This window comes from Ovis aries, chromosome 4, assembly GCF_016772045.2.
Source record: "Ovis aries strain OAR_USU_Benz2616 breed Rambouillet chromosome 4, ARS-UI_Ramb_v3.0, whole genome shotgun sequence".
Classification (NCBI taxonomy): Eukaryota; Metazoa; Chordata; class Mammalia; order Artiodactyla; family Bovidae; genus Ovis; species Ovis aries.
In genome coordinates, this window is record NC_056057.1 from 120,150,146 (window position 1) to 120,165,235 (window position 15,090).

Consider the following 15,090-nt stretch of genomic DNA (forward strand, 5'->3'; position numbering starts at 1 on the left):
GATACACTGGAGAAGGAAATGGCAAGCCATTCCAGTGTTCTTGCCTGGAGCATCCCGGGGACAGAGGAGCCTGGTGGGCTGCCGTCTAAGGGGTCGCACAGAGACACGACTGAAGCAACTTAGCAGCAGCAGCAGCAGCAGGCTTGTAGTGAAGTCTGGAAACCTTGCTGTGTAGGAAGGATGTAAAGAGCGGGAAGAATGCAGATGAAATGTGCCCAGTGGCTCATTTAAATGGAGTTAATAGAAAAGGCTTTCCATCGATCAGAAGTTTTTATTGTCTAGTGATATAAACAGTTACATGAGTTAAATCCTTATAAAGATTTTAGTATGATTAGGTAATTTTTGTCAGCAACATTTATAAGGAGAGACAAAGCATATAGTTTTAGACAAAGCTTATAGTCTTCCAGTTTCAAAAACCACACTAAACCTGGAAGAAAACTGAGTGTGTGGTTTCAAGAAGGGAGATTTAGAGGACCTGCTCCATCAGAGAGCTGAGTGGAAGGCATTTGCTCCGGTAGAAACGGGGAGTCTGGCTTGAAGAGTCTGGATGCTCTGGCCAGTGGAGGAGCCCGTCGGCATGTCAGAGGTGTGGGGTGGGAAAGCTGCGGGAGTTGCATTAGCGTTTCCAGTCCCGAGTAGAATTGCGGTTAAGACTCTCTGGTTGCCTGTTGATGGTCCCGTATGAGCATGATTGAGTTATCATTATACCATGAAAAATAATTTTCTGGAAGCCATGAAATAGTCATCCTATTTCAGGGGTTTTTTCAGTGATCGAAATCATATAAATGTGAGGATAAGCGTTTCCCGGTGCTTTTGACGTCATCCTTAGACTCCAGATTTGGGTAAACCACTGTGATGTGTGTGCTCCCCAGTTTGCTCAGGGTGCCTGCTGGCGGGATGGCAGACTCAGGCTTGCAAGCAGAGAGCGTATCTTGGCTGAAGCACCCTCAGCAGCCAGGGTGGCCACACGTAATCTGGAAGTTAGGCCTCTGCTCATGGCCAGTTTGCTGAGAAGAGCAGCATCTGCTGAAGCTAATTAAAGCTTAATATGCTTAACGAATGTGACTGTTACAGACACAGAAATCACTAAAGTGCCGTAGAAGATTGTTCAGTTGCCATCCGGCCTCGTAATAAATTGATGTTTTCCTCACTCTGAATTAACGCAAATTCCCGTTGTACTCTGCTCACATATGCACAGGGTGGTGCCCTTGACTCAGACTTCAGTGAAGAGCTTCATTTCTTAGGTGCTGAGACTCCTAAGTAGGAAGTTTAATTAGCATTGTGAAGGAAACAGTGAAATGTGGCATCTATCTGCAAAATGCATTTCAGACTTTGCATTGAGCGCCGACTGTGTGTACAGCGATCCTTCTGTCTCACAGATGCGGTGTTTTCAGTATATTCCGGCCTTTGAGGAAATCGTTGCCCTCAACATCTTCAGGGTGCTAAGTAATAAATGTAACAGATATTCTTTCTGTTCCTCTTTTGGTTTTCTACTGAAACATATTTGAAGTGGCAAGTAAAGTATAATTAGAGGAAAGACTGGTTCTAGAGCACATGCTGCCTGCCACAGAGGTCGCTGAGGAGGTGCGGTTTCCATTTGCCAGCGGAGGAGCACAGAGATAGGGCAGAGCCGCGTGTGTGCCGCGCCCACGCTCAGCGCTGGCCGCAGCGTGGCGTGTGTGCCGCGCTCAGCTCGCAGGTGGTGGGGTCCAGCTGAGACGCGCGCTCGGCTGCTCAGGCGCCCGCGGTGTGACCGGTGCCCCGAGGCCGCGGCTGGGCGGGAGCGGCACTCCAGTCTTGCTCTGTCTTCCTCGGCAGTGGTCAGCAGGTGATTTTTTTTACAGTTTGTGTCTTTCCTTGTAGCAGAATTAACGTGTTCATTATAGAAAGTTGAGAGCTGTGGTTGGTTATGACAGAGAACAATGCCTGCAGCTGCCCCGCCTGGCCCCGCTGTGGGCGTCCTGGCGCCAAGGAGCTGGGCCACCCCCTGTGCACGGCCCCTGCCCAGACCATTCTGCACTGGCCTCGAAGCGCCCGTGTTCTGATGTATCCTTTCTTCCTTTCTGAGCTGACTTCTCTGTAAAGAAAGACTATTTTTTCTCATCAGCTCTTAGGTTACCCTGAGGAGTGCTGCTACGGAAAAGATGGAGTAGGTCTGGGCTGGTCCTCATCTACCAGTTATTGAGGGGGACAGCTGGCGTTTTAAGGACAGCTAGTCCATTTTAGTTTTCCTGTCCTTCTGACCCTCTAGCGTTTGCTGTGCTTCCGCCCATGGCACCCCCTCCCTTTGATCTTCCGTGTCCCATCCGCGGCTGGGCGGTGGGCTCTGGGTCTGTAAATAGGTCGCAAGCAGCTGTGGGGGACTTCTTGCTTCCTGATGTGACGGGATGGTGACTCTTGCTTGACATCTGCTGGCCCTTGTCGGGATCACATGTTTTCCAAGAGGCCCTGGTTCCTTTCCTGGAGACCAGGTTGGTAGAGGGCAGGGCTGGGCCCTTGGTGTGCTCGTTGTCACCGGAGGTTACTGTGTCCAGGCCTTCCCAGTGCACAGAGCTAGGACGTGGGCGCTGTCTTCTTGAGAGAAAAATTCATCAACGTTCACACCACTTTTTCCAGCTGACATTCAGGGGTGAGAGGTTTTTATTTCTTTGATTGTATATTTGGATCTCTCTTTACCAGTGATTAATCTTGGCTCCTAATTTTAATAGTTCATCTGCTTGCTCTGGTGAATTAGAGGATCCTACAATAAGTTAAATGTAATTCTCACATAATAGTTACATATAACACTACTGTGATTTCAGAACAACAGTACCGGTAATTTACGGTGACATTTCTGAAAACCATTTAAGATTTCTCCCCCTGCCTTCTTTTTTTGGCCACGCCGCATGGGATCTTGGTTCCCCAATCAGAGTTTGAACCCCCGTCCCCTTCACTGGGAGCTCATGCCTTAACCACTGGCCCACCAGGACGGTCCCTGTGGTTCTAGGGCTCTGGGAACACCGCCCTCTGTAAGTGGGCCCCAGCACCCATCATCCCGTGCTTAGAGGGACCGCCTTTTCTCCTTGACTGACACTGCCGCCGCATCCTGCTCCCGGGTCCCTTTGTGGTTCACTTGGAGAAGGCCCTTCCCATGTTTTCAGCAAAGGGGTTTATTTATGCATTCAGCTCTTTACACTGTACCTTTTAAAATTTTAAACTTATTTTTAAAAGGCAAAAAGATAAACGCTTTAGAGGCCTTTTCACCAGAAGGACTCTGTGCTCCATGTATTCACGCTGCTTCTGTCCTTTTAATGCCTGGAGCCCCGACACGATATTGGGTAGAAATCTGGAGCCAAGTTTGAGGGCAGTGAGAAAGCGGGTGTCCCTGAGGGGACAGACGAGGACAGACGAGAACAGCTGTCGCATCTGTGCGCGTCTGACAGGCTCCCTGCAGGCTGTGCTTGGTGACCGCTCGTGTGCCCGCTGTCTTGCAGGAGCTGTACCCCGCATTCTGCATCCACAACGGGGGCTCCGACCTGGAGCGGCTGCCCACCGCCAGCACCTGCATGAACCTGCTGAAGCTCCCCGAGTTCCAGGATGAGGCACTGCTGCGGAGCAAGCTCCTGTACGCCATCGAGTGCGCCGCGGGCTTCGAGCTGAGCTGACCCGTGGCCGTGGCCCACCCTCTGCGGAGATGGCCTGGCCTCCATGCGCCCCCAGCCAGCAGGGCGCTCGAGCTGGACTCCCAGCTCTCCCAGGTCCCTCTCCGCCACCCCTTCCTGCATTTTTAAGTGATTTATTAAGTTGTGCTCACGTATTTAGATGGACGTTGCTTTTCGAATAACTTAAAATAACAAATGTTACATGCCACGTGGCTAATATAGTAATTTTGCCAAGAAGAGCACAGTTTTAATACTGGTGGCAACTCAGTGAAATTAACCAAAGATGAAGCTTTGGCTGTGCTGCGGATAAGCCCCCCAAGCTGGTGACCTGGCGCCTGGGGAGGGGGCCGCTGCTCCGACCTGGCTCTGGTCTCCAGAGACTCGGGCCTCTGGGAACCGTGGGCCACTGCTTCTCGTGTGGTTGAATTGTTTACAAGCCTCATTGTTAAAACTACAGGCTGGTTTTTTTTTTTCCTGCTGCCTTTTCCCAAAGTGGTTAGGTTGGAAAATAGATAACAATGGTAATATTTTATTTGTGTTTTTTAAGCCATCTCCCCAGATCGGGACTAGCATGCTTGTTTCCAGTCTGCCGCTGACCTGCATTGTGATGGTTTGGACATTCCTGTGTGTGGGTGTGTGTGAGGCGGGTCCTTCACTCTCTTCCTTTCTGTCTCCACCTCGTGCCTGGAGAGCTTTGGGGGTGTGGGGGGAGGGGGGGCTCCGTCCTGCTCCTGGGCGTGTGCGACCCGCGGTGAGCGATGCTTGGGGAGGAGGCCCGCAGCCCCTCCCGAGTCACTTGAACCAAAGTGGCGCTGCGCCTTTGCACTGCGGCCCGGGCCCCGCCCCCTCGGTTCTGGGTTCTGGGTGCTGCGTTGCAGGGGGCGGGCGCCCGGGGCGGGGCGGGGGCGGGGCGGGGCGGTCCTCTGGATTCGGGATTCGGCACTTTATCAGGACCTGGCGAGAGGAGCGTCTGAGAGCGTCGCCGGAGGACGCAGGCGCTGGCCGGTGCTTGCTGTCACTGGAGCTCTGGGCTGACGTGGGGGACGGGCCACAATTAGCAATATCCTTTTAAATGTGGGGGAGCCGAATGACACTTTTAAGACAGTGACCATTATCAAAACAAAATGTATAATTTCTTAATTTGAAGAATAAATTAAGTGTTTAAATGCTATTTGTAGTCTTGATATACAGAAATAAAATAATTAGGGTTTGTCCTTGGTTTTATTTTTTTATTTTAGGTCGTATTATGTTGGATGTTCTATATCTTCTTATTAATTGATTTGTATATTATCATTATTTCAGAAATGGAATATCTGGGACTGAAGAGAAATGGGCAGTTACTCTTACTTGGATTTTCTTCCTCGGCTAATCTGAGCTTATTTATTTATTTGTATGTTCCAATGGCTAAATATTTGCATTAAATTTTTTTCCCAAGTTTGTGTTGGACTCATACCCCAAATCATTGTGATTGGTTCCGTTCTGCCCTAGTAAAACATCAGTTTATCACATTGTTTAAATGTCATCAGTTGAGACAGGGTAATAACAGGCTGTGTTCAGAATCTGGTACACCAGACAGTGACGCCTGGCATCTGAAACGCCCCAAGTGAGGCTTCGAGAAGGCGGACCTGCGGCAGCCCCTCCAGCTCAGGCCCTGGGGAGAGCCAGGCTCGCCAGGGGCCGCTGCCACCTTGCCGGGTCCCGAGGGCTTGGCATCACATTACTGAGAAGCAGCGCTCAAGTCAGGCTCGCCCTTCTCCATCACCCTGTCTGCCGCCTCCGGGCCGTCCTGGCTTCCTGCCTCCTCCTGGTGTGTGTATGCTTGTGCCAGGGAGAACGGGTGCAGGCATGCTGCGACGCAGAAAGATGGAAGCTGAAGGCCTGGAACTGGAGCCTTGCTAGGACTCCGCTGGCGTCTTAGTCACCTGTCCCGAGCTCCTCTGCTCCAGGTCTGAAAGGCTTCCAGTAGCGAAGTGAAGGGTGTCCCGGACCACACAGCCTCATCTGCCACACGGAATAGCAGACGTCCCCGGAGTTTGTCCTGGGAGGAGTTAACATCCACTCCTCAGACAAGGTGAGTCGCTGAGCCCGCTGTGGGCTCCCGAAGGCTCCTTCCCGGCATCGCAGTGGTGGCCAGAGCGGACGGCCGAGGCCGGTGACCAGCAGGCGCAGGTGGGGAGTCAGGAGAGGGCCGAGAGGAAGGAGGCGGGGCTGGCCAGGAGCCCCTGGCGCCCCGGAGAGCTACGGCCCGTCGGAGGCCTCTGCTTCCAGGAAACTCGGCGAGCTCTTAGGTAAGCGGAGGTGCAAAGTACTCAGGCCTTTCTGTAAAACGGGGACAATTAAATACCGGTCTCCCCCGACTAAGACAGACCCTCTTCAGCACCTGTTTTTAGTAACCAAAAGAAATTGAACAAGGATTTGCACTTTTACCAAGAAAAAAGGGAGCAAGGTGAAGATTGGGTTCGCTCAGCCTGCCTTGCAGGGAGCATTTCAGAGGCGGCATCCACCCCGCAGGGAGCGGCCCTGCCCGGCTCCTTCCCCTGGGGCCACACGCAGCATCTCAGGTGGAGCTGCCCTGCTGTGAACCGGGTCCCTGAGCATCTGGGCTTCGTCGGTTTCCCTTGTGCCTCCACGAGCCACACGGCTCCTCCGGCGACTCCTGCTTCCCTTTAGGCCTTTGCAGCTCAGGGAGGGTCTCCGTCGGAGAGCGGGGGACCCTGGGCTTTGTCTTCACAGGAGGGATACACAGCTTTGATGAGGGCTGTAAATAAGCTTGTGATGTCAGCGTTTAGAAACACGATTATAGAACCGTGTTTTAACTTAAGCAGTTTGATGTCACAGGCAGCAGACGTCACCTTTTGCTGTTTGCACCGGCTGTAACGTTGTCACCCTAGGCAACACCATTCCCTTTTCCTCTGCGGCGACAAGCAGAAGAGGCAGCCTTCAGCGCCTCGTTTCTTTGAGTGACCGCACCTCTGGGAGCACGTGGGGCTGCTGTCTGCGTCCCGCCAGCGCCCTCGGGACGGCGGGAGGCTGGGCCCCAGCCCTGGGCGCTGTGTAGGCAGCCAGGAGAAGCGAGGGGCGGGAGACGGGCACACCGGGGCCGGCGCCCGTGAAATGAGTGTGCCGAGACACTGATGCGCTGTTACCTTTCATGGGTCAGATGGAAAGTCGTTTGTCGTGACGTGTCACCTGGAGAAGAGGCTGGCCATGACACATGAGTGTCTGAGGCCCCACGTCCAGACTTCGTGGGCCCGTCCCCCTCCCTCATGCCCGCCCACCACCCAGGGTCCCCCAGGCCTAACCCCCCAAACCCTCGGGGCTGGGCCGTCGTGGGAAGGGTGCAGGTTAGGGCCTGGGGGTGGGGGGCGGCGTGCAGCAGGACGGTCCTTTCAGGGTCCCTGCCAGGAGCTGTGTGGCTTGGGCGTGCCGCCTGGGGCCCAGTGCCCAGGGTTTGGGGGGCATCTCATGGGCTTCCCAGGTGGCACCAGTGGGAAAGAACGCACTTTCCAGTGCAGGACTCAAGAGATGTGTTTGATCCCTGGGTCGGGAAGGTCCCCTGGAGGAGGAGATCGTCGCCCACTCCAGTCTTGTCTGGAGAATCCCGGGGGCTACAGTCCGTGGGGTCGCAGAGTCGGCCGCGGCTGAGCCACCTGGCGTCCATGCACAGACGTTGCACCTGTGTGCCCCGGGAGAGGGGAGCCCACAGCGTGGGCAGGGCCGGGCCACACCTGGGGCTGCTGAGTGCCAGAGTGGGAGCCTCACACGTGCCGCGCTTTGGGGGTGATGCTGGGCACCCGGGACGTGCAGGCAGCACTGCTGCTGTGGTGCCTGGCGGGCACAGGCCTGCCGGGCTGCCTCTCCACCCCTCGGCCCTCCTTTCCTTGGGACCCCACGCCCGCTGAGCTCTCTCCCCATGCGGCCGGCAGGGGGCGCTGAGGCTGCACAGCCAGACGCAGACCTGTGTATGTGCACACTTGTACACACACACACACACACACAGAAGGGGAGGGTTCCTGAGGGGAGGGGGGCCTCCGCCCGGGGGAAGCACGCAGGACTGACGGGACAGACCAGGGCAGCGTCTGGTCTCCCCACACCCACCCCTCTCTGCTCTGTCGACGGGCACCCCCCCCCCCCCCAGCGTGCGCTGGCCCTGCCCTGGCCGCCACTTCACCACATTCGGGACACGATGCCCTCTGGGGCCGCCCAGCCCACCACAGGCAGCCCTGAGCTCGTGGGGTCTTCGTTCCCCATCCAGGGATGGAACCCAAGGCCCCCTGTGGCGGGAGTGCAGAGTGCAGCCACTGGGTCCTCAGGGAAGCCCCGCCCTGGTGCACTTCCGTGTCCTTTCTGCTCTGCCTGCTGGTGGTTTTGGGGTTTAAGTTTTTCCTCAGCCCCTCCCCCTGCTGGGCGTGTTTTCTGGGTCACAGGCCCTCCCTGCTGGCGAGCCCCAGGGCCCAGCGCTCAGGGCGGGCTCCTCAGGGACCCTGCCTTCCCGCCCGACCCCACGTCCCTCCCTCCGTCGTCCGTGGCGATTTTAGCTGCTGCTTTTGTTCAATCAGAGTTGCACGTGCACACAGTACAAAGAGTCCGTTGATTGTTTAATTTGATAAAAATACAAAGAGAATTCCCTGACCCCACCCACGGCTGCCTGAACCCCGCTCTGCACACTGCCTGGCACAGAGGTGGACCCGCAGGACTCGCTTAGGTCTGACGCCAGCTGAGCAGCTAGGACAACTGCCATCGCGACTGCGGGCCACAGCAGCCCGGAAGGCCTTGTCGCCCGTCTCAGCTGGGGGCCTTCCTCCCGAGCCGCTCCTGGATTGCTGGGGCATCTGCATCCCACCCTCATGGTGGTGGGCTGGTCCCCTGAAGGACCGCGGGGTGGGTGTGGAGGGAGGAGGCAACCCTGGGTCCCTCTCAGGTCAAGAAGCTTCCTCGGGGTCAGCTAGGCTAAAGCGTGAAACCTGAGGGCCAGGAGGCAGCCGTGCAGAGACCGCTGGGGGAGGGGGCGTCTGGAGGCAGCTGTTCTGAGCATGCCACACATCTGCAGGGCAGGGGCAAAGCCCAGCACGGAAAGCACCTGCTGGTCGTCCAGGGTCTCCCTGGGGCACGGAGCCGTTTGGTGACGGGCTGGGCAGGGACATCGAGGTCAGCACAGCTGTCGACACTGGTCCGGGGGCAGCTGCCCGGGTCACTCGGGTGACACCCTTGCCAGCCTGGTGGTCGGGCCTCCTCAGCACTGAGGAGCTTGAAGAACATGTTTCCTGCCCGGGTGCCCCCAGGGTGGCGCCTGGAGGCGGCGCTCCTTCAAGGCCCAGCCACAGGGGCCCCCCCAGACCCCCGCGGGCCTCAGGGTCCCTGCCGTCTCGGGCGCTGAGCACCCATGTCACCACCTGCTGCCCCCCTCACCTGTCTCTCCCGCTGCACTCGCGGCTCTGTGTGCCCCCAGGGGACGCCAGCCACCCTCTGGGCACATTCTGGGGCGTCACAGCCGGTGGGGGCAGGAAGACCCTGGCACGAGGTGGGTGGGAGGCCCGATGGCTGTGCCCCGCCCGCTGAGCCCAGACGCCCCCCGGCCCAGGCCCCTTTGAGGAGCGGGCGGCCGAGCAAGTCCGTGGCTCTGGGACACCTGCTCTCGGGCCTCTGCCCTCATCCACCAACCCATACCCTCCCCGGGGGCATCCACGCTCAGTTTCCATGCGCGGGAGGTGCCAGGCTAGGCTGCGGGGTTTGCAGAATACACTTAGTCTCAAGTAACTGAAGACGCAGCTTCAATTATTCACACCATCGGCAGAAGCATTGGTTGCATGAGGTGCTGCCATCTCTGCAAACGCCCAACCCACATGGAGGTGCAGGTGGCCCGCAGGGTGGGGAAGAATGTTGCTTCTCGCACCCTCTGCAGGGGCTTCCAGGCCATGCAGTGCCCGGCGCTGCCTCCCAGGGCTCAGCTACCAGGACACTGACCACAGGCGAGCGGGCAGCATGGAGCACCTGGGTGCCAGGTCCCTGGGCACCAGCCACGTGGGAAGATCACAGCCACCCCCAGAGGTCAAAGCCCCAAGGGAGGTCACGGCACTCCCAGAGGTCACAGCCCCCCAGGGAGGTCACAGCGCCTCCAGAGGTCACGGCCCCCCAGAAAAGTCACAGCCCCCAGAGGTCACAGCCCCCCAGGAAGGTCATGACCTCCCAGAGAGATCACAGCTACCCCCAGAGGTCACAGCCCCCCAGAAAAGTCACAGCCCCCAGAGGTCACAGCTCCCCCAGAGAGGTTATGCCCCCTCCAGAGGTCACAGCCCCACAGGGAGGTCACGACCCTCCAGAGAGGTCACAGCTACCTCCAGAGGTCACGGCCCCCCAGGGAGGTCATGGCTACCACAGGGAGGTCACGGCCCCCTAGGGAGGTCACAGCCGCCCCCAGAGGTCACGGCCCCCCGGGGAGGTCACAGCGGTCCCCAGGCCTGCGAGCTGGCGTCCAGCGGGAAGGGGTCTCGGCTGACAGTGGACAGTGGCCCGCAGCACGGGTGGGATCCCCTCTCCTGGGCCTCCCGGGTGTGCTCTGGCAGCCCGCCCAGGGAGCACAGTGGGGCCACAGGCTGGCGTGGGCAGAGGTGCGGCCAGGGTGACCAGCTCCACCGCCAGCTCCTCCAGGTCACCAGGCATCTTCAGGGCCTCCTCCCGTCACGCTGGGACCTGGGGGAAGGAGGCAGGCCTGCTGGGGCAGAGGACAGACAGCAACTGGATCCAGGTCCAGATGCTGGAACAGGCCGAGCCCAAGGTTGGGGGTCAGGACAGAGGATTCAGGTCAGGTGGACTCTGCCCTCTGCCCAGCCCAGCCCTGGGGGCAAAGGGCCAGAGAGTCTACAAACAAGAAGCGAGGTGGGCACAGCGTGCAAGGACGGGGGTGGTCCCGGGGGAGGGTCGGCCGCTCGTCACCCTTCAGTAGCACGGAGGCCACCAGCTGGGCTGCACCCGGCTGTGGTGCGCCCCATTGTCCTGGGGAGCCAGGTGGGAGCCGAACGCCATCCTCTGAGGTGCCTTGGTGCCCGGGCAGCCTTCTCCCCAGGGCACGATGTGCCCGCTCCAGGGCGCTGTGACGTCTGGGGCCACTCGCCCGGAGCGACCCTCATCCCACCCCCACCGGCGTCCTGATGCCCGGCCTGTGAGCGCTCCTCGAATGTCACCCCAGGCTTCCTAACTCGGTGACGTGAATTCACGCTTGCACACATCCCGTGTGAACACTGGAGACCGCTGTGGGCAGCGTCCGTCGTCCGTCCACGAGCTGTTTTCCTGGCCTTCCCGAGGGGTGTGGGGCCAGTCTGCTCTGGTCCACTGGGAGCAAGCTGCCCTCGCGATCTGCGTGTCCGGGGGATAAACGTGTACTGGGGGCACCAGGCGAAGGGAAGAGCAGGCTCTGGGGTGGTGGGGGGCCGCACTCGGGCCTGCCCCTCAGTGGACCAAGGCCCCCTGCGTGGGTGTCCCCACGGGGGCTGCCCTGGGAGGTCCACTGCCTGAGTGTGCCCTTCGGGCTGCTGACGGCCGCACCCCACGTGAATCAGGGCTGCCCGGCTGGGTGGGGCCCCAGACTCCATGACCTAATGGCGTTGTCTCTAATTGTGGCTGCAGGTCTGCTGGGCACACAGGTGGGCATCGGAGCCCCGCCCAGCCCAGGGGTGGGGGCTGTTGTTCCCAGACTGTTGGCTGCCGCCCCCACCCCCCTCCGGGCCTGGAGTTTGAGCTACCCGTTTGCAGCTGCCCCAGTCTCTCTGATGACGCCTGGTTGGCAGGGCCCTCAGCCAGTCACTCTGCGTCCCAGGGCCTCGCCCTGGGTGTGGTCAGAGTTCTCGAAGCGTGGTCAGATGAACAAGGGCCTGATACAGCTGAGGAGGGCAGGGAGCAATGACCACAGGGAAAGGACCATCCCTGGGTGGGGCGTCCAGCATCCCGAATTCCTGACAGTCTTCATCCCCAAGAGTCCAGGGCGGGAGGTCAGAACACCTGAGAATTTCCATGTGTCTAATGTTGGTTGCTTAAAATGACTGAATCATTTTCCTATGATAGGTTGTGTTGAAAGTTTGAGGGCCTGGGACTTCCCATGGTCCGGTGGTTCGTTAAGGCTCTGGGCTTCAAAGGCAGGGGGCCTGGTGTTCCATCCCTGGTCAGGGGACTAAGATCCCACATGGCACTCAGTGCCCGCTCCCCCTCTCAGGAAAATAAAGTTTGGTGGCTTTTCTGATTCCTTTATGTATTTACTGTTTGGGCTGCCCTAGGTGGCTTGTGGAATCTGAGTTCCCCAACCAGGGACTGAGCCCAGGCCCCCAAGCAGTGAAAGCACCGGGAAGTTCCCTTTGCTATTTTAAAAAGATATGATAATAAATGCACCGTTCTCTATGAGTTAAAACAGCTCTGGCCAACTTGGTAGACTCCCTTTATTGCTCTTAAAATACTTGCAACACTTCTCAGACCCTCTTCATCACTGTGGATGTTTAGAGAGTTCTGTTTAAGGAGGAAAATTAAGTCCGGGACAACGTGATGAAGACCTGGACCCCCACCCCAAGGACGCTGCTCCTCAGCACGTCCCGCAGGGTTTGAACGGAGCGCTGTGCCTGTATGCTGACTGTGCTGGAGTTTGTGGGCAGGAATGACTCACGAGCCTGCAGGCATCTTCCGCCCTGCCAGCGGCTTGCAGGGAGGCTGCATGGACCTCTCCCATGTGATGCAGCCGGTTCCAGAACCTGCCCACACCGCCGTCCCCTTTCCCAGCTGTGACGTGACTCCAGGGGCTTCCCCAGCTGGCAGCGTCTCTGGGTTGATTAGTAAGCTCTAATTCTTCAGGAGAATGATCATCTGTTTTCCCGTCTTACCGATTTCTCCTGGGATTCAAAAATACATGTGAATTTCCTGAGAACTCCTGGAAGGAAGTCCTGCTTCCGGGGAAACAGGACTCAGTCAGGCTTGCCTGGCCACTGGCTGGCTTTCGCAAGTCGGCCAGCAGGTCTCTGAGGCCAGCACCCTGTGGGCAGAGCAGCTTGGGCACAGCCTGGGGGCCGCAGGGGGAGGGGTGGGGGCCGCAAAGGACTCTAGACTGGCCTTTAGGTCCCTCCTGGCTGGGGGCTAACAGTACTTCTCTCGGGAGTAATCAAAAAAGTGGGTGTTGAGACATCTATTTGGCACATGGAAGAAAAGAGACCTTTTTTATAGTTTTTCTGTGTATTCTTGCCATTTCTTAATCTCTTCTGCTTCTGTTAGGTCCTTGCCATTTCTGTCCTTTATTGTACCCAAACTTGCAAAAATTGGTATCTCCAATTTTCCTGAAGCGATCTCTAGTCTTTCTCATTTTATTGTCTTCCTCTATTTCTTTGCACTGATCACTTAGGAAGGCTTTCCTGTCTCTCCTTTTTATTCTCGAACTCTGCATTCAGTTGGGTATATTTTTCCCTTTCTCCCTTGCCTTCCGCTTTTCCTCTTTCCTCAGCCATTTGTAAGGCCTTTCCTTAGCACCTTAAGTCTTTCTTATCTCGTTGAGACACCAGGGCTCCAGAGCCCCACTGCATGTGGGATCTAGTTCCCAGGTCAAGGATCAAACCCAAGTCCCTGTCCTGGAAGGCAGATTCTCAACCACTGGACCAGGGGTGTCCAGCATGTTAGGTCTTAATTTGGGGACAACACTTAACTTTCAAAGTTGACAACAAGGGAGGCCGACCTGTTCCAAGCTTGATGGGGCCTCACGAGGCAGAGGTTTTACAGGGACACATCACTGCGTGCACACACATTTATCCATCGGGGTGTCCAGTTGTAGAAGCCTGAAGACCACCGGCCAGACCAGGAGCAGCAGAGCCTGTCACCCACGGGTCCCTGAGAGTGCCTGGCCCTGGTGTGGGGTCCCCGGCTGCTGTTGTTCAGGTGTTCAGTTATGTCTGACTCGTGGCCACCCCGTGGACTGCAGCCCGCCATGCCTCCCTGTCCATCACCGTCTCCCCGGACGGGGTCACCAACTGAGGCAGGCAGGGGCTCGGGCAGGGCTGACAAAGAGGAAGGAAGCCTGCGATGAGACCCCGCGTCAGAGGGAGTTCACTTCCCTGAGGCAGAGAAAGGGCTTCTTGTTTGCCGCCTCCTCCCCCACACGCCCCGTGGAGGAGGAGAGGGCAGAGCTCACCCAAGTGACCAGGGCAGGCGCTCGGGCTGGCGGAGGGGCCTGAGGTCTCCTCTGAGCTTTGCCCCCAGCGAGTCCCTATCTGTTACCAAGGCGGGGGCTGTCCCAGCACCCGCGTCCCTCCTCAGGAGACGGAAACCCCGGGGGCTAAGCGGTACAAGGACAATTGTAGATTTTTGCTGGGCCACCGCCTGGAGGGGACGTCCGGGAGCCCGGCCCACGGAGCGGTCAGTGCCGGCCGCACGGAGACCCAGAGAGGACGCGGTCCCGGGTCCCAGGACGGCCCCGATGCCACCCGGGGAAGCAGGCCCGTCCCAGCCCCAGGGCGCGGGACAGGCATCCTGAGGGGCCCGCTTGTCCTGCCTGAGGCTCCTCACACGCAGGCCTTTCTCTGGGGATCCGGGGCCTCCTGCCAGGCCCCTCCCGACCCGCTCGCTGGGGGAGAGCCGCTCCTGCGCTCCCGGCCCGGCCCGGCCCTGAAAGGCCGCTCTGTCTCCCTGAGGCAGAGTCGGCGCCTGGACGGCAGCCGGGCGGGAGGGGTGGGAGGTGCTGGGCGGGGTCTGGAGGGGCGGGGTCTGGGGGATGGGCGGGGCGGGAGGGGTCTGGAGGAGGGGCGGGGCGGGCGAGGAGGGGCGGGGCGGGGGCGGGCGAGGAGGGGCGGGGGCGGGCGAGGAGGGGCGGGGGCGGGGCGAGGAGGTGCTGGGCGGGGTCTGGAGGGGCGGGGTCTGGGGGATGGGCGGGGCGGGAGGGGTCTGGAGGAGGGGCGGGGCGGGCGAGGAGGGGCGGGGCGGGGCGAGGAGGGGCGGGGCGGGCGAGGAGGGGCGGGGCGGGCGAGGAGGGGCGGGGCGGGGCGGGCGAGGAGGGGCGGGGCGGGGCGGGGCGGGCGAGGAGGGGCGGGGCGGGGCGGGCGGGGCGGGGCGGGCGAGGAGGGGCGGGGCGGGGCGGGCGAGGAGGGGCGGGGCGGGGCGGGCGAGGAGGGGCGGGGCGGGGCGGGCGAGGAGGGGCGGGGCGGGGCGGGCGAGGAGGGGCGGGGCGGGCGAGGAGGGGCGGGGCGGGCGAGGAGGGGCGGGGGCGGGCGAGGAGGGGCGGGGCGGGGCGTGCCCCCCGCAGAACCGGCCTCGAGTCCACCACGGCCTGACCGGGCTCCCTGCCCACAGTCCTCACCCACCTGAGGCCTCCAAGGCTCCCGGAGGAAATGCAAATATTCCCGGAACCAGGGCGAGCATCCAGGGCAGCCGGTAACCTGGTACACGCCTGTGGCCTGGAGGGCGGCCCGAGGACAGGGTCAGGCGCGCCCTT

The 15,090-nt window shown here is 59.5% G+C and overlaps 1 protein-coding gene and 1 long non-coding RNA gene across 4 annotated transcripts in view; one reads left to right on the forward strand and one right to left on the reverse strand.

The window, feature by feature from the left end:
- UBE3C (ubiquitin protein ligase E3C) overlaps positions 1-5,078 on the forward strand; it is a 111,751-nt gene extending 106,673 nt beyond the window's left edge. For all 3 annotated transcript variants that reach the window (XM_060415236.1, XM_042249097.1, XM_060415237.1), the window contains one exon: positions 3,474-5,078. In XM_060415236.1, the coding sequence (XP_060271219.1) occupies positions 3,474-3,644 (171 nt within the window). In that variant the 3' untranslated portion in view covers positions 3,645-5,078. The remainder of the gene's footprint in view (positions 1-3,473) is intronic.
- Positions 5,079-12,033: 6,955 nt separating this feature from the next.
- On the reverse strand, positions 12,034-14,293 carry LOC121819480 (uncharacterized). Its single transcript, XR_006059745.1, has 2 exons — positions 13,342-14,293; positions 12,034-12,511 (listed from the first exon to the last, which is right to left on the reverse strand). It is a non-coding gene; the product is annotated as an uncharacterized LOC121819480 (long non-coding RNA).
- Between the last annotated feature and the right edge of the window lie 797 nt (positions 14,294-15,090).